Raw genomic sequence first — 19,655 nt, forward strand, 5'->3', positions numbered from 1 at the left:
CAGGTAGGTCTGAAGGCACGACCCCTTATTCCTCCCGGGCTGGGATATGTGGGTGGGGGAGCCACATACCCAGCAAGCAGGCTGGTCGACTTGCCCAGCGCCAGGACAGCGAGTGACTGCTGGCCGCGAATTTCACGGCACAGGTGGCTTCCTTGCACGAATCTCCTATGGATACCACACCCTGTTGCTACCTAGTGGAGCAGCCAAATTAAATTAATCGTATTGCTCAAAGATATTTTTCCTGAGAAAAATGCAAATACACCAACAGATTTGGATCTTTTATACATTTTAATGTCTTCATATTTGCTCTATTTTTAATGCTAATGCATTTAAGTTATGGGATCATTTCGAACAATGCAAAGCATTTTTGTTTGTATAAAACGCAAATCATTTGGGTGCAGACATTTGGATTATTGAAGCTCAAAGGGAAAGAGAGAAAGCATTTGAGCTGAAAACCAAGGAGTAAATTTGATTTGGGCAAAAGAAAGGATTGCAGGTTTGGCTTGTAATACCTCTTTATGCATTTGGTAAAGGGATACCAGGTGCCTGGCCAAAGAGATGCAGATAAATAGAACTCAGTCCTAGCAAGCTCATCTTCTATCTGGAAACCTCAGAAAGACAAAAAGAAGAGCAATAGGTAGGGATTGGCAAAGAAGAATGATAGAAAAGACTCATGGAGAAATTCAAGGGAGGAGAACAAATGAAACATCAGGCAGTGTTCTTTCTTTTAAATGACTAGCCTTTCATTTTACCCCAACAACTGGACAGCAGGATAAGTGCTCTTTTAACTTCAAACTAATGAGTGTTTGTAGGGCGCTCGGAAAATAAAGGCTTGAACTGGCCTCTCCTCATCACTGCTTCTTCCACCAGGCCTTCAACACCTTTCTACAAGTCAAGATTTCATCCCATACATGTATGACTCAATCAGATTTGGAAATGTGGGTAAGAGAAAGATGTCAAAGGAGATGTTAAGTATTCACTTTTCTATTAGTCACACCTTTTACACCATAGACTCCAAAGACACGCTAAGCACGTGGTTTTCCTTTGGCTCAGAAAAACCAACCACCAGAAACTGCCCAGTTTACTATTTATATTTAGCCATAAAGAAAGGGAAATAATTAGATAAATTATCCACTAGATCCAATATTTCTTAGGGCTTTCTCATCCAGTTCAACCTCTCTGAACAATAGTAAGCACTCCAGATATCATTGCTTTGGGGGCTGAGAGAAACTAAACCTATTAAGAAACTGCTTTCTTTTCTAGGGGTGCTAATTCTTCTGTCATAAGAAAATATGTAGATAACTAACCTATTATGACAACTGTAAACTACTGTTATAAAGCAGCCACTGATATATTTTATTTCTTAGAATGGGGGGGAAAATACACACACACACACACACATATATATATAGCATACATGGCAGAGAGCAGGTTTGGTGGGTGTTCTGTTGCAGCTGCTGATCTTTTTCTTTGCAGATGGTGCAAACTCCCCCGAGTCCATTTCCTGGACCTACGTTCCTACCTCACCACCTAGCTGGCTGAAATCATCAACAGGGGTCCAGTTTGAGCAGGCTGCTAGCCTTTCTTGGAGGAGTAGGGAGAGGGTGGGAGAAAGCAGCCACAATGTGTGTGGGTAGCCTCAGTTGGCACTGATAAAATGTTAGAATGTCACTGGGCCAGTAAGTCCCATGTAGGACACCTTTTTTTTTTCTTTCTTTCTTTTACTAACTCATAGGTTTACAAATCAAAACGTGTGACTTGGGGGATGAGTAGTCTCTTTCACCCAAAAGAAACCAACACAGCATTCACTGGATTTCTTCTTGTCCTCCCAATTTGTGGCCGAGGTCACTTCATTTAATCTCTAGGGCTCAAAACCACTTTTAAAAACACGACTGGGCTTATGAGGGAAGACATCAAAATTCACAGATATAGTGGAGGACAGGGCAAGGGAGGGAAGGTGAGCACAGAAATCCTCAGGAGGCTGGGTTTTGGCAACCTGTGTCCCCTTTGGCAGTTTGTCAGGGATTCAACTTTCTTCCCAGGGGAAGAAGGAAGGAAGGAAGGGAGGAAGGAAGGAAAGAAGGAAGGAAGGGAGGGAGGGAGGAAGGAAGGACGGACTCTAAGTCTATGATACTAGAAGGTGAAAAGAATGTCACTTCCTCTCTATTTCCCATATTGGAGAGCGACAAGTCCATTGCTACCTATTAGCTAGCAAGAGTGCCGACTTGCTTCTGAGAGACCTTTTTCCTCTCCCTTGCAGATATGCCCTGTGTGCAAGCCCAGTATAGCCCTTCACCGCCAGGTTCCAGTTATGCAGCACAGACATATGGCTCGGAATACACCACGGAGATCATGAATCCTGATTACTCCAAGCTGACCATGGACCTCGGCAGCACCGAGATCACGGCCACGGCTACCACGTCCCTGCCCAGCTTCAGTACCTTCATGGAGGGCTACTCGAGCAACTACGAACTCAAGCCCTCCTGCCTGTACCAGATGCAGCCGTCGGGGCCCCGGCCTTTGATCAAGATGGAGGAGGGCCGCGCGCACGGCTACCACCATCACCACCATGACCACCACCACCACCACCACCACCAGCAGCAGCCATCCATTCCACCCCCCTCCGGCCCAGAGGACGAGGTGCTGCCCAGCACCTCCATGTACTTTAAGCAGTCCCCGCCGTCCACCCCCACCACGCCGGGCTTCCCCCAGCAGGCAGGGGCGATGTGGGAGGACACGCTGTCCTCGGCACAGGGCTGCATCGCACCCGGCCCGTTGCTCGACCAGCCGATGAAGGCGGTGCCCACGGTGGCAGGCGCGCGCTTCCCGCTCTTCCCCTTCAAGCCCTCGCCGCCGCACCCGCCCGCGCCCAGCCCCGCAGGCGGCCACCACCTCGGATACGACCCGACGGCCGCCGCCGCGCTGAGCCTGCCGCTGGGAGCCGCCGCCGCCGCCGCCGCCGCCGCGGGCAGCCAGGCAGCTGCGCTCGAGGGCCACCCGTATGGGCTGCCGCTGGCCAAGAGGGCGGCCGCGCTGGCCTTCCCGCCGCTCGGCCTCACGGCCTCCCCCACCGCATCCAACCTGCTGGGCGAGAGCCCCAGCCTGCCGTCGCCGCCCAACAGGAGCTCGGCGTCGGGCGAGGGCACGTGCGCTGTGTGCGGGGACAACGCCGCCTGCCAGCACTACGGTGTGCGCACCTGCGAGGGCTGCAAGGGCTTCTTCAAGGTGAGCACTCGCCCCTCCGGCTCCCTCTCCCCTCAGCAGCCAGCCTCCCCAGACACCCGCTCAAGTGAGCGTCTAAGCGGGCCCTTCCCGGTTTGAGAGGTGTACTGGTTATACTGTGCATTTCAGAAGCCTTTCCTAGCACCCTCACACCCACTTTCTCAGGGCTTTTTAACTTGACGTCCATTACAGGAGGCCCAGACGGGCTTGAGGGGGCTGTGAACTTCCTGACTTGGCGTTACCTCCTGCTTATTTTTCTGGAGAGAGCTTTCAGCAGATTCGCAAGGGGATCTGTGACCTCAAAAATGCAAACACCTCACTGTGTTCCTCTTCTGTCCATCCAGGATGTCTGAGGGAATAGGGTCTGTGTGCCAGGCCCTGGGTATTTGTATCTCATTTAATCCTCCTAGGAAGAGCTAGGACTCTAGACTCAAACAGAACTGACATTGAATTTTGGTCACCCACTAGCTATTTTTACTAACAGCGTCTTGAATGTTTAATTATCCTTGTTTCATAGATGAGGAAATGGAGGCTCAGGGAGGTTAACTGCCCCTGGACACACACTCAGAGAGTGAGATGGAGGCAGGATGCCAACTCATGTTTGCATGACCTCAACGTGCATGCCTCTTCACAGCTCTGCAGCTGCAGAATAGACAGGGGCAGCTGGTGGATGCAGTTTGGGGCAGCTTGCTCTGTAGAAGATAGTAGCTGGGGTCTCATCTTCTGTACCACACAGAGTGGGGACACTCTTCATTATCTCAGAGACCCAAAGGAGAATTTTATAGTGGGAGGGTCTTCAGCCTCCCCCTTATTTTGCCCAGGAGGATACTGAAGTCTAGAGAGGTGATTTAGTTGCACATGGGGACAGTTCCAGCTGGTTTCTCCTGACTCTTGAGTTCAGTGCTCTTCTCACCACTCAGGGGGAACAGGCCTTGTTCTCTTGCAGCTCTGTTTTTGCTACTGACTCCCAGACTTCTTCAGACACTTAATTCTGTGCCACCCTCCCCACTCCTCACTCCCCTGGCTATTATGTCAGGCATTTGCAAACCCCTGAATGCTCAATAATCACTTCCTAGCCTTCAGTGCTGGGCAGGGTGGAGGGAGAGGAGAAGCTGGATGCTGATTGGATAATGAGGATTTGGGAGGCCAATAGGATGTATCTGGGAGCATGCTGGAATTGGAGTCAGAACACTCAAATAGGAGTCCTTGATCTGTCACCTACCAATTTTATGATGTTGGGCATGACACTTCCTTCCAGGCCTCAGTTTCCCTATCAGGTGAATAAATTTCAGAGAAAGGCTGTGAGTATTAAATGAGAGAAATGTTTATGAAAGCACTTTATAAGCTTTAAAGGGCCATAAAAGAATAGTTCATTATAAATGAAAATAGAAACATTTATTAAAAAAATGCACATGTGTGCATTGGTATACATACCAACAAGCAACAGTTATTTTTGATCTGGAGATAGGAATCATGTGATTAATTTCTGCAGATAAATGACAAAATGCTTGTGGAAGGATTTTGCATTATGTTAAATGCCATACAGGAGGTATGCAGGATTATGATGTTTTAAATGCAGAACCATCGGTTTAGCCGTTTTTTTCTGTCTTAACTACTCAAGCTTTACTTTCAAGTAACTGCATTCCTTTAGCAGATTTGCTTTTTACAGCATTTCAGCGGAAATGCTGAAAGGCAGTGAAATGGGCAGCTGAAAGGGGAAAAAGAAAGAAAAACAAGAGAAGTATAAGTAATCCACAAATATAGTCACCCCTGAATTGACCAAAATACAGGAGTGGTGGTACATTCCTCGTCTACAAATGTCAATTAAGTGTTCCCCAACAGCATCCTTCTTCAGCAGCAATATCTTGAAAACAAATCTATACTCGAAAGGGTAGGGGTAGGATAAGGGAGAACCACCCCACAGATCTGTTAATTAAGGGAATGGGAGCAGGTTTTACCCAGTGGCTTTCTACCATTAAATTGAATTCTTTAAAAATGTGACATGAAGTGCAGTTAATGATGGGAATTCAGTGATTGAACCATAACGATCTCTCCCTGTCCTTAAACTATTGTGCAGGCATACACAAATGTGAGGAAGGTTTGAGGTTATTGGGAAAACGTATACCTGAAGCAAAATGCCACCAGCACTGAAACTGGGATATCTTTGAGGACGATGGCAAGAAATAGAGTTTTTTTAATTACTTCATGTTCAATGAAAGAGAGCTTCATTTAGGAAACACAAGTCTCCTACCCTTACAAACTGCTGCGAATTTAAATGGTGGAAACCTCAGAAGTATGTTTGTGTTTTGGAAATTTTGCATTTTAAACTAAAATCACCTGCTAAAGCAGGGAAAATGTATCTGGCTTTAAATTTTATATAAGCAGTTTAGGAATGATCTCTTAAAATGAAATTAAAAGGTGATAGAGTGAAAACTGATACAAGGGGGTTGAGAACTGCTGAAAATTAAAAAAGATAGAAAGTAAATCTATTTAGAATTTTAGACACAAAATAGATCACCAGTCCCAAATTACCTGGATTTCTTTTTTTTATGCAGCCCAGGCTTACCAAATAAATTCCAACTTTCTGCTCTATTTGGAGTTGAATAGATTCAGGTAATTCCTGAATGAGTGGTAAATACACATCCATTTGCACAAATGTTTTTAATTTTTTTAAAAAAATCAAGCATTCTCTTATATTTGGAGCATGAAATATCCTTTATTATTTCTTCATGTTTCATTTTAAAATTATACATGATTCTGAAGAATACAACATTATTTTATAACCAGGCCCAAGTTTTATGATACGTCTTTTACAGTATGGCTATTTTGATGTCTGTGTCAATAGTCATTTATGAAATAACCAATTAATGGGAATTTTCATTGAAAATATATGGCTCTCATATTCCTTCTTTTATCTCATTCTTTTTGTTTGTTTGGTATTTTTTTTTCTTTCTTGGATGTGATAGCGGTTTTTAGTATCCCGTTTTACGATTTTGCTTTCAAAAATGAGAAATGGACAGTTTACCATTCTTTTAAAAATAAAATACACTATACAAGCTGATTAAGTGATTTTTTTGCATTAAAACATTATTTCCTATATGTTATAACTAGACAAGTCCTCGTTTTTGCTTTTTATGATTTCATCTCTATTGGGGAACAAAGCCAGTTTCTGTGATATTTGACTTACAATAGTGATATCCAGCAAAGTACATCCCAGATCATTTTGATTTTATTTTAATAAGGTCAGCAATAATCAGGGGAGTGGAACAAGTAGAAAATTGTTCCCAAAGGGATATTAAAAGTGAAGATAATCTAATCCTCCAAGGTATGATATGTTGACCTGGTAATTTCAGATATGATTTTATCATTCAGACTTGGGTGTCTCCTGAGACTTGCTTCAGAACAATCCGAGATGATTTTCATTGTCAGCAGCTAACACTAATAAAATTGTTTTTCCTGCAGGCTAGCGTGTTAGGAAATTAAATTTATCTAATTATACAAATTGCACTGTCGCTTTTCACATTGTAATTAAAATACATCTTGTCAGGTCCTACCTCTTTCCAGAAACTATTAGTTGACTATCTCTGTATTGTATTTCCTCAGAGAACAGTGCAGAAAAATGCAAAATATGTTTGCCTGGCAAATAAAAACTGCCCTGTAGACAAGAGACGTCGAAACCGATGTCAGTACTGTCGATTTCAGAAGTGTCTCAGTGTCGGAATGGTTAAAGAAGGTATGGATATAATGCTTTTTGTCCAGCTTGCTTATAAATATTCTCAGATATCACTGAAAAAGTTAATGTTTACATTAGAATGGTGAAGTTTCCTAGTTTCCCTTTCTTTTCAACATTTTATTTTTATGGTGTGTATTTACATTCAAAAATAGCTGAGGTCTACTTATTCTAATTTCTCAAAATCAATAGAGAGCCTGTGTACATACATCTTTGTTCTATTTGAGAAGGAGACTTTTAGGGCTAATTCATTACCAAATGTAAGTATGGGGTGGCTTTTATGCTGCTCGTTTCAACTCTCATTAAATCATTGTGTGGCTATTACTCCAAACTTATTGCCACTTTTAAATGGTTGGTATCATTAATGATTTGCTCAACTGTAAAGTGTTTTGATTCCTTTTCGTGATTTATGGCTGTTCATGGATATCTTTGAAGACATTTTTTGTTTGTTTCTCTCGGTATCAGTCGTCCGTACAGATAGTCTGAAAGGGAGGAGAGGTCGGCTGCCTTCCAAACCAAAGAGCCCATTACAGCAGGAAGCCTCTCAGCCCTCTCCACCTTCTCCTCCAATCTGTATGATGAATGCCCTCGTCCGAGCTTTAACAGACTCAACGCCCAGAGATCTCGATTATTCCAGAGTAAGTTTTATGATGTCTTGCTCTTGAATGAATGATCAGGGTCTCTGTTCATGATAATAGTAATAAGAGTGGATTGAATGACTTTGTGCCTGGCACTGTGCTCAACCGTTTTCATACCTTTTCTCTATTTTTCACTTCACTTAACAATTCCAGTGCATCCATTGCACCAAATAATTTTTGCCTTATTGAATCTCTAAATGCCTTAACAAATGACCCTGACAGTGCTGCACCTGTCATACCCATTGTTGCAGGATTCCTGATGGTTGTGCCAACGAAAATTTGCACAGGTGAATTACAATTTGTACATTTCTTTCATGCTTTAGACAAAGTGACTACTTTTTTTTTCCATATTGTGACCAAACCATCTGGGTAAGCTTCAAGTTATCCTTAAACATTTTACCCAATTACACCGGCATTGACTGACCTAGTGCTTATACTGAGGGATTAAACCATTGATGGAGAGGAGCAAACACTGGCCTTGACATCGGGAGGTGTCAGGAGGACTTGGGATGGAATGCTGCCTCTGCTGCTTCCTGCCTGTGTCACCTGGCTCCTGCTCTTGGCTTTCTCATCCTTACAGTGGAGATGATTACAATATTTAACCTCAGAGGGATGTTTTGAACATCAGTCACACAGGAATGACGGTTGAGAAAACATTTGAAAATTGTAAATGATTACCAGTGTTGTTATTTAAGCCAACCAAAATGTATTAACACTTTTATTTCATATGGGATATAGTAAAATATCATCAGTTTAAACCCTGCAATTTCCCAGAAATTTGGATAACACAAAGAATGATGAGGAAGGATTTTCGGAGCAAAGGTATAAACATTACTGGAAGGCAGTTTTAAAAGAGACTTAGAAAAGCAGACTTCTAGTAAGACAGGGTCTCACCCAAGAAGAAAAGAAAGGAAAAAGATCTCAATTATTGAGCAATTTCTATGTGCTAGGCATTGTGGTACTTTGTCTCATCTAACCATTGAAAGAAGCATGAACTGTACGAATGGTTAATCCCACCGTAAGACAAGAAAACTTAGAAACACAGTTTACGCACAGATAAGAGAGATACCAGTCCAGGGATCCCCAGTTGGTTGATTTGGCTTGGCAGCAGCTACCAGATTGCCCTCTCCAGGTCCAATCAGTATTTCAAACTTCTGGTTGAAGAGCTGGCCAACAGAGAGTGTCTGCCATATGCCCTTCTTTTAGGCTGCAATGTTGACGAAAGTGAAGGGGTGATTTGTATATCTGCTGTGATCTTCCTTCCCTCATCCCCTCCCTCATTTTAGGTTGTGAAGCCTCCTCTCCACACTTGAGCACAAGACTTCATATGAGAAGCATGGTAGACCCTTAGCATCAAAGGTTGAGGACTCTTACTCTGATTACAAGTAGCATCTCTTGACTGAAGTCAAGTCTCAAATAATAGTCTAACAGAATAATGCAGTGATTAAGGGCTTAGGTTTTGGAACCATGCAGGCCTCGATTAAAATCCCAACACCATCATGTACTAGCTGGGTGATCTTGAGCAACTGATTAAATCTTTTAATGCATCAGTTTCCTAATCTGTGTTGTGGCGTAATAATAATAATATCTACTTCCCAGGGTTTAACTTCCCAGGGAAGTTTAAATAAGATGATACTTGTCAAAGCTTTAGCACAGTGCCCTGTATGTTATCTCCTTGACCAAAACTTCTTATTCTATCCTTTGTTGAATGTTCTAATGAGTATAAACACTACACATGTCAGGTGCTATGTAGCAAAACCACTAAGGTAAGTGTTATGATCTCTCATAGATGAGATTAAAACTGAGAAAGGCTAAAGGACTGACTTGCCCAAGGTCACCTAGTAATATGTATCAGAGATAGCATTAGAAGCCAAGTGGGCCCAATTTGGCCCCCAAAGTCTGTGCTCTTAAAACCATAATTCCTTGCATCTCTGGTTTCAGTGAGAGTGGGTGAGAGAAAAGCATTTGGGAATAAAAACTTTTCCATGAGCCAACTCTGGCCTTCCCTTATGCAATTCATCTGAATTAATGAAGCTTCTTGGCACTGCCTTCACTGAGGCTACAGCACACAATCTGACCTTGTTCTGGGGCATTTGAAATCACTATTGATGGCCAGTCCAGAGGTTTAGTCCACAAAGTGATTTGGTGGGTTGGGGGGGCCCAAATTATCCAATTATTGGTCTACATGGCCTAATTAGTTATTCAGCAGCAAACCCTACCCCGTACTTTGAGTTGTCCCAGATGGGAACTGCCTCACCGTGAAAAATCAATCCACTGTGTTTGCTTGCTTCTGCACCATTCAGGGTGTTAGGCTAGAGTCATCATCCTCATCAACAAACATTTATCCAATTTAATTGTTAGCTTTGCCCAAAATAACAGATTGACCATGCCAGAGTCTGGGTCACACTGATACTACCTTTGGGGCCTGGCTCAATTTTGTAAAGCGTATTTATTTTAATTGCATTGTTTTGGAATTGGGTTGAACCTCATAGCTTGGATTCTCCTGCTTTTAGATAGCTTTACAAAATTATCAAAAATTGGACCCAAATCAATTAAATTAAAAGTCTTTTTTTAATAAAATACAGTGAGTTTTCATCAAAAACTTGGATGAAGGCAGAGAAGGCATGCTGATCACATTTGCAGATGACAGAAAGCTGGGAGGGATCGCTAATATGATGGATGTCAGTGTCAACATTCAGAGTGATTTCGACAAGCTGGAACAGGATGGGCTGAAACCATCGTGAAGAAAGGTCACAAAAATAAGTGTGAAGCTCAGCATTTAGAATATTTTTAAATGGGAGAGCCTTGGCCTGTCAGTGGTTCATGTTAAGAAGATCTCAGGAGTTTATTCCATACACATTCAGTAAGACCAACCAAGTGTGCAGTGGAAGGGAGGGATGCAAAATTAGCTTAGGCCTCAGTAGTAGAAGCATGGGACTAGAGCCAAGTTGATGGTGTCCCACGGACTCTGTCAGTCCACACTTCAAGGGTGGAGTTCAGTTCCAAGCTGGGATTTAAGAGGATGCAGTGTATGTGGATACACTGTTTCTGGAAACTCGAAAAGGATGGTTGGAGGAAATGGAAATACGTAGACAGAAAGGGAGAAGATTCGGCAGGATTAGGTCACACTTTGGCCCTGTTGCCAAGAGGACTGTTGCTCCCTAGGGCAGAACTAGATAGTGAAGGAGGGGGCCCTTCCAGCTCACTCTGAGGACAAGGAAGAGCTCTCCTTGCTACAAGAGCTGCTGTGGAAGCGTGAGTTCATCAACACAAGAAGAAACTAAGGAGAACACATAACAGGGTTCCTCACAAGGAGAGAGGTTATTTTGACTGATAATAATTTCCTTCCAATGCTAAGATTTTATGATTCTAGGGTTTACCTTACTGTCCCTAAATGCAAGTGAATATATATACATATACATATAAGAATATGTGTTGTTAAACAGCTTGTTACTTCACAAGATTGAATTTGCTTCGTTCTCTTTAAAAAAAAAAAATTAACATAAAATGAATGAAGCAAAATGAATTTATTGACTGCCTACTTTGAGCCAGGCACCATCACATACATTCTTACATAATTTCACTTAAACCCAGTTTATGTGGTACAATTTATGGTTTCAGTCATTTTTTTAATGTCATTCATTGAAATTCAATTTTCATATTACCTTCTCCTTAAAGTTTTTTATTTATTAATTCATAGAACTGGAGGTGATCTTGAGGTCATCTAATCCAAAACCCATATTTCAGAAGAGTAAATAAAGGCTTAAAAAGGCTAAGTGGCTTGCCTAAGGTCAGTGGCAGAGCTAGGGTTAGACCCAAATCTCATCACTCAAAGTAATATGTTTCTCTTTCACCATACTGCCACTTCTGTTTAATAGCAATATACTAGGTTTTTTTTAATAGAAGCTTTATTAGATTTTAAAAATTACAATAAGAGTAATTTATAAAAGGCAGACCATTTAGAAGTGAATAAAGTGAAAAATGAAAGTCTCTTCTTCATTTATTCCTGCCTAGTCTATATCATAGTGGTATACATAATTTTACCTTTTAAAGAAGAATATGCCCTGTCAGTTTTGAGTCAGACAATTGGCTTGACCAAAACAATTTATTAAAGATGCTACCTTCCCCCAGTGAATCAGAGAAATGAGAAAATGTTTTCCAGGCAGGTATGTTCTAATCTTGTACCTGCCTATGTGCCTTTAAGGTAGTAAGTGAGCATTTTCCTCGTTTGTGGGAAAGGGGGGTGAGGAGTTGTTCCAAGTCACAGAGGGAAGGGGGTTTTCAAGGCCAGAAAGAGGGCTCTTCACTCTGTGAAGCGTTCCTGGCTCTGGGAACTTTTCTTCTCCTTTGGGCCAAACTTCTCTCCTTCAAAAGTGAGCTCAGATCATTGTATATCAGTGCAGTCAAAACACGTCACATTTGATTTGTTTCTCCTTGAAATGTTGCTATTCTGTACCCCACAGTTGCCTTTAATGGAGCATTACAAGTATATATAGATACTGGGCTTGTCTTCAGAGCCTGCATAATTACTAATGAGAAAATGCACTTCCCATCCTCATTAGTTGGTCATTTCAAGTATTTTCCAGCAAACTAGGATGTTTTCTGGTAATGGGTGTCACTTAGTATAGTAACAGACTCCAAATACAAGAGATACTGCCCAGATAAAACCAGGCACCAGCAAGTGGCATTTAAATATGTTAACAAGATAGCCTAAGAAACAACATGGTTGACACGTGTTAAACCTACAAAATAAACAACATGAAGATTCTGCAAAGAGGGTGCTTTCATGAAGCTACTCAGAAGACCCTCTCAAATTGCCACCAGCTCACTAGATGATTTCAGGCAAGTTCTGCCCCGCTGTAGGCCTCAGTTTTCTCATCTGAAGGCCGAGGAGATTGGACTAAATGCACTGCCATGATCCCTTCCAGCCTTCTCCTTCCCTGACCCTCTGATTCCCCTATGGGTACAGGTCTGCATTTCCCAAAGTGTGGTGCGCAGACTGCATGTATCAGAAGGAGTCAGGGTGTTTGCTTCAAATGCAGATTCTCGGGGCCACAGGCAGGCCTACTGACTCAGAATTGGGGGACGGGGGAAGGCAGGCAGGAATCTGTATTCTGAAGAGGACCTTGGAGGATTCTTTGGCACACTAAGCCTTGAGGACGATCGATATGGTTTAATAAGAACAATTCCATTTTACCTCGTATCTCCTGTATCCCAACTTTCTTGGGGTTGAGAAGGAATGAGCAATAGAGATAAGTTTAACAGAAAGTCATTGATTCATTTAACAATTCTTCCAGAGCAGTGGACACGTTATTGAACAAGATGCAGCTCCTGCCCTCATGGAGCTTACAGGCAAGTGAAGGAGACAGAAAGTAAACAAATATATAACTGCAGTGATGCCATTGACGGGAGGAGAGGAGGGTTTTTTGGTTTTGGTTTGGTTTTTTAGAGAGGGGAGGCAATTAGATCAGAAAAGAAAAAATTGGGGATAAAATATATTCATTGCCACTTTTTAAAGTGTCACTTTTTAAAGTGTAAGAACCTAAGAATATGTATACATAGTTTGGCTCATAGAATGATAACATCTAAAATATAAAGAAATATAAGGACCCAGGGAAAAGTTACATTCTAAGTGGAAACAAAGTGTTCTTAGGACATTTTACATATTTAGCCTGGACTGACACCGAGGAAGAGTAAATAGCAGATTCCACTCTGTGAAATGCGATGAAACATCACATTGCTAAATTTTAGGGCTGGTGTTCACCAAGGGTCTCACGTAATTCCCAAATAACTTATTTTAGGCCTAGGTTGTGGCTGAAATCTGACCTGTATAGCCATGGTATTGCCATTTGAAATGTGCCAACTCAATTTAGTTTAAATGGTATTCATTGCTTTTTGCAGCTCTAGCTTCTCAATCTAAGTGCTTCGGAGAAATCTGCATTAGACATTAGCTATCAGTAAATGCAATATTGTGTCTTTGACTAGTGGTAAAACCTGATTATTCATATAGGCTGGAATAAAAAGCATAAATAGGAAAAAAAGATTCATTTTTAAAGTCTTTCTCTATTGGGCCTATGTCTGATGAGAATGATCAATAAACAAGTATTTCTAGATTTTTCTTTGGTGAACCCCAAAGCTGCTTATCCCAGAGACAGAGGGATGTAGGGGAGCACAGAAGCAGAGATAGGGGTCTGGTTCTTCCAACTCCACGTACAGTATTCCTTAGCGAGGTGTTTATAAATTGCTAGTCCAGGCAGAGAAAGACTCTAAAATGTTTTGTTCCGTTTCTTTAAATCTTATGTTCAGTAGAGGGGATACTTGATTTGTCTTTTCCCCCCAGCAGTTGATGCTGACCCTCCAGTCACCCCCAAGTTACTGGTGGCTCAGGCTGAATCCAGTTTGGCTCCAGAATTCTGAAACATGAACCAGAATCGCTGCAGGTGAAGCTCAGAGGGTCTGGCTGGAGTCTGGCACACAGGGCCTGCTGGCTTTCCTCCCTGCTGGACTCTATCAGAGAAAACAGCACACACAGGCAGCAACTGCATTTCCCTGTGTGCAGGATGCATGAAATGTGAGCCCAGCAGGGGTGGAGGCCTGCAGAGGACCCTGGGGGAAAGCTAAGTGCTCTGGAGGATTCTGAGCAAATATTGGAAGCAGGGAGATTATTGAGTTGTGAGCCATGGTTTCAGGGACTTCAGTGCAGGAGAGAGCTGTTAGGTCCCATTCCTTGACATTCTTTAGTCTTTTTTTCTCCATTTAACACACTATTTTAAAACAACAATGCTGAATCAGTATCAAATTCTAGGCAATACCGTCACACCTGGTGTGATTAGCAACATTTAGAATCATCAAATGCAAAAGCCATCACATGGAACATTCACCAGGATAGATGATGATCTGGGCCATAAAACACACCTTAACACATTTAAAAGAATAGAAATCATACAGTGTCTGCCGTCAATCCCACAAAGGAATTAAACTAGAAATCAGTAACAGAAGGATAGCTGAATGCAAGAGCCAGAAGGAATCAGCTAGTCTAGTCACTTCCAGCTTCAGAGGCAGAAACAAACCCAGAGAAGTTAAGTGCCTTGTCTAGGGCTGCACAGCAAGTCAGTGCCAGAGTCTGGAGGAGGTCCCCATGACCTACCGCCTGATCCAACATTCTTTCCTCAACTCTGAATTACCTGGGAGTTTCACATGTAGTGCTGTCAACTTTCTAAAGGTGGTACTGCCCTGAATTTCATCCTGCCCCTGGAGAGCATGTGGAATTAGATTCATATAAGAAGAGAAAGTTTAAAAATAAAATCTTTTTTTTTCCACTCTCCTCCAGTTAATAGTATGTGTGCTGGAAGGAACTGGTGGGGAGTGTCTATGACACCAGTATCATGCTGTCATCCTTGAATATCTGTGGGAAGGATGACTGCTTCCTTCTCCTGGACTTTGCTTCCATGGTCCATTACAACACAGAACATCCAGGGCTTCACAGAATCCAGGCCCTGGGTAGATTATTGGGAACAGAGGAGCCAGGGATTTGAACTGGACCTGATATTATGGGATCCTAGAAAAAGTCAGGGCTGAAAATTAGAAACCTTCCAATTCAACCCCTTCCCCCATTTTATAAATATGGAAGCTGAGGGACAGTGATAACTCCAAGTATCAAAACTGTTATCAGTATCATCACTGTCGTCATGTGTTAAACACGTTCTATGCGTCAGGTCCTCTGCATGTATTATCACATTTAATCATCACAACAAAATGTTAAGGAAGATATTATCCCCATTTTACAGAGGAGAAAACTGAGGCTCAGAAAAATGAAGTAATTTACCCCAGATAACTATAGCAGCAGAGCTACATTATTTCACAAATTAGGAGGCTAGACAAATCTAGGATCAAAGTAGCTTGGCTCCTTGTCTGATGTTTCTTTTGTTATTTCACGATGCCTCTTGGGAAAACACAAAGAAAAAAAAAAAAGACCCAATTAAGACAAGTGCCTCATTTCCTCACACCTGTGTAGTTCTACAGTGAGCACTTGGCTGCTTATTGGCCGTTTGTCCTCCAGCCAGGTTAGAGTATTGTTGCAAACCTAGGCACTCCCCTGACTGTTCTTTCATGGAACAATATTCAACAACAGTTTATTGAGCGTCAATTATGTGCCAGTCACTGTGTTGACAAAATATGGGACCAAGTGAATACATACATGGAGAACTCCAATTAAAGCAAAGCAAAATCCTTTTTAAAACTATCCTACAGGCCACCAGCTAGTAACATCAGACCTATTAACAGCTAGGAGGTGTAGGACTGGAAATCACAGAGCCATGTTTAAGTCTTGGCTGTACCACTGTTGGTTATGTAACTTGGGAAAGTGTATTAACCTTTCCAAGCTTCTTTGAGCCTCAGTTTCCTCATCTGTAAAATAAGGATTAAAATCCATGCCCTTTGAGGATATCAACGGAGACACAAAAGCACACTCAGCTGTTTTCGTGTGAAGGCAATGACGTGCATATTTATGTGAATGTTTTTGCACATCTCCTAAGTCTCTGTGTTGTTGGTTGTCCCTTGATTATTATCTCGCTGTATCCATCTTTCCCGCCTGACTCCAGTGACTCAAGCAAAACCCAGACTCTACCAGCATATCTAAAAGCCGTGTCGAGACTTTATCCCTGTTTGTACCTTTCTTCTCCCGGGGCCCTCTAGATCAATGATGTCCAATAGGGTGTTCTGCTGTGATGGAAGTGTTCTAAACACATGTGACTATTGAGCACTTGAAATATGGCCAGTGTGACTGAAGAACTGGATTTTAAATTGCATTTAATTTTGATGAATTTTAGTAGCCGCGAGCCCTGAGTCTGATGGCACACAGCTGCCTGGGCCCTGCCAAGGACACACTCCTCCCCAACCCCTTCCTTGTCTGTTTTCTCTCTCAGAAATCCACCTGCAGCAAGCATCCATCTTCTCGTATTGGTTAATTCCGTGATTCTCAAACTTCACTGTGCATGAGGATTCACGTGGAGATCTTGATAAAACAGTTTCTTGAGCCTACCCAGAGCTTCTGGTTCTGTAGGTCTGGGGCAGAGCTGGAGATTTTCATTTCTAACACATTCCCAGGTGTTGCTGATGCTGCTGGGCCAGGGGCCACAGTTTGAGAACCAGGGGTTAATTAAGCATCTTGTTTGGAGACAGCTGTGCCTTAGGGAATCTGTGGATGCTGGAGGCCCATGCAGACACAAACCCCTGGGGTAATGGTTCTCAACACAGCAGCCCTTTGGAATCACCTGGGGAGCTTTTAAAATTCCTGATGACCAGTCCCGATCCCAGACCGGTTAAATTAGAATCTCTGTGGATATGACCCAGACATGAGTGTTTTTTTAAAGCTCCCCAGATGATTGCAGTCAGGATTGAAAACCACCGCACTAATGGGACTTAAGCAAATTTCATTGCCTATTAAGTGGTAACAGAATCCACTCTATCTATGTCACAGGGCTATTGTGAGAATCCGATGAGACTGTGAATGCAAAAAGGTTTTATAAACTGTGGCACCTAAAAGTAAGGATTTAGGTGTTGAAAATCCTGGAAGAGCCAAGCTGCAAATGATGCTGTTATCCCTGTTGGATTGAGATAACGCCGCTATCTGTGGTTTGCATTCTAGTACTGTCCCACTGACCAGGCCGCTGCAGGCACAGATGCCGAGCATGTACAACAGTTCTACAACCTTCTAACAGCCTCCATTGACGTATCTAGAAGCTGGGCAGAAAAGATTCCCGGATTTACTGATCTCCCCAAAGAAGATCAGACATTACTTATAGAATCAGCCTTTTTGGAGCTGTTTGTTCTCAGACTTTCCATCAGGTAATTACTTTTATTTTATCTTCCTCAGTCCACTCCTTCCTTTGAAGAAGTTTGAAACCTGCTGTGTTTGTAACTAAGTCAGCAGTGAAAAGTTTGCTCAAGGTGGACATATGAAATATTGACCAGGCATTAAAAAACTGAGCAGTGGGTGGAGCCCTGGGCTGGCAGCCGGGACTCCTGGGTTCTAGTCTCAGTTTTAATACAGACTTGCTCTAAGACCCTGAGCAGGTCACTTGCCTCACCAGAAATTTAGTTTCCTTCTTTGTAAAATGAGAATGTTGGATTTGGTGTTCTCTGAAGCCCCTTGTAGCTCACATTCTGTGATTCCAGGAAGATTCTCATGGTGCATAAAGTATTTCCTGGGAGCAAGTATTTGCTTTGAACATTGCATTTACCTCCCAAGTTTCTATTTAACAAGTTGCTGTTCTCATACACCAGATGGGGTGCTGAAGAGTTCCCACAGCTTCTCAACCCCCAGTGTTTACTCCAAGAGAATAGCTTCTGGGTCAAAAGATTTGGTTCAACTTATGACACTCAATGACACCAAACACAAAGAGGAACTGATTTTTCTAAAAGCTAGAACCTGGGATCTAAGCTTCTCTCTTAAAGTCCACATTAGCATTTTAAATTTCATCTTCCTTCCTTCCTTTTAGTTATATATTTATAGGAGATGGTACCAACATGTTACCAATTTTATAGGAAATTTATAGGAAAAATCATCACCTTTCCCCTCTTTGTCTTCCCTACCACCCCCTCCCCAGTTTCATACCATACTACCAGAAACTCTCACTTAAAGTGCAAATTCCCATGCCTCGTTCCCAGCTATTTCGGATTGGATCTACCTTGAAGGAAGTCCAGAAATCTGCATTTTTAAGTCATGCTCCAGCGATTCTCATGCCGGTGTTCTGAGGTCTGGGTTTTAAACCCTGAGGGTGAATCATTCGCTCCCGTGCCTCCCTCTGTGGAGGGATCTGTGGGAGAGACTGAGGTGGAGTTACTACCAGACTGCCAGTGGTTAGCATAGTTACAGTCCTGTGTGTGCAGGAGCCACGCTGAGCCAGCAATGTGACTACCATCTATTAGGCAGGCAGCAAAGGATTAAGTGGGTGATAAGCTCCATGAGAGCAGGCACCATAGAGGCCCTATGTACCAGGTGTTCTCCAGTGTCTGGCTAAGGAACGGCACAGGCTTTGTGCTCAGGAAATACTTCCTGAGTGAATGAACGAATAAAGCTGTTCATCCAAGAAGCACAATTAAAGAGACATTAACTTGTTAATGAAGAAGGCCAAGAGAGAGAAATATGTGGCAAGAGATTTGAAAATTAAAGGAATTTATGCGTAAGGTAAGGACCACCTAGAATTCAGAATTAGTTACACCTAACACTCTTTGGCCTCTTGTATACCAGGCATTGTGCATGAGCTTTCAAATCCTTTATTTCATTCAATTCCCACAACATTCTTTGGAGGTAGCAATTATAATTCCTGTTTGATAGATAAGGAAGAGGAAACTCAGAAAGATTAAAGGAGTGCCCAAGGCCCCACAGCGAAGTGGTGCTCACTAGAAGTTCCAGGGCACCTTTCATTAGAAAAGAATGGGATGGCTATGGACATAATATAAACTATCTGGATGGGTTGAGAAGCAACCCTCTACAGCCCCACTGTTTAAAGCAGAGAATGTAATATAAAATAAGGACTCTTTTTATTTTAGACCACTGTTAGTTTGTCATTGATTTCTGGCGCTTGCAGGAACTTGGTGTTTTTAGAGTCTGCACAATGGAATTTTAGTGTCTAGCCTCGGGCCTTATCAGTTTTTGACATTTAAGGACAGGAAAGGGAAGTTGAAGGAGCGAAGTGCGAAGGAGCACTGAAGGGAACAGTCTCGTGTTCACTGCAGAGAGTACTGGGCACTGGGCTTCACTCCCACCATCCATGAGTCCCAGGGTGAGCCAGCAACTGCTTGTAGCCATAAGAGAGCAGACGCCCTACCCTGAGCATCCCCAGGGCTGAGGCTCCCCAGGGAAGTCAGCAGGCACCTGGTGGTGGTTGTTTATCCCAGGAGCACAGTCTTGTTCATGGAGGGCGTCTGGGCAGGTTTCACAGCACCACGCTGGGTTTTGGACGCTGCCCCAAGACTGTGTGGGTGCCTGTGTGTTATGATGTTATCCCACTGGACAGACTGAACAGACCTATTTAATGTGTCTCTGTCCCTCACCCACCACG

General features: G+C 42.8%; 1 protein-coding gene across 1 annotated transcript in view; it reads left to right on the plus strand.

Moving 5' to 3' along the window:
* Positions 1–911: 911 nt before the first annotated feature.
* NR4A3 (nuclear receptor subfamily 4 group A member 3) overlaps positions 912–19,655 on the plus strand; it is a gene marked incomplete at its 5' end in the record, with an annotated part of 32,005 nt that continues 13,261 nt past the window's right edge. The window contains 5 exons of the mRNA XM_079927137.1: positions 912–942; positions 2,261–3,225; positions 6,826–6,955; positions 7,418–7,590; positions 17,237–17,436. Of these exons, the coding sequence (XP_079783263.1) occupies positions 912–942; positions 2,261–3,225; positions 6,826–6,955; positions 7,418–7,590; positions 17,237–17,436 (1,499 nt within the window). The remainder of the gene's footprint in view (positions 943–2,260; positions 3,226–6,825; positions 6,956–7,417; positions 7,591–17,236; positions 17,437–19,655) is intronic.

The sequence above is a fragment of the Stenella coeruleoalba genome, assembly GCF_951394435.1.
Source record: "Stenella coeruleoalba genome assembly, chromosome: 7".
NCBI lineage: Eukaryota > Metazoa > Chordata > Mammalia > Artiodactyla > Delphinidae > Stenella > Stenella coeruleoalba.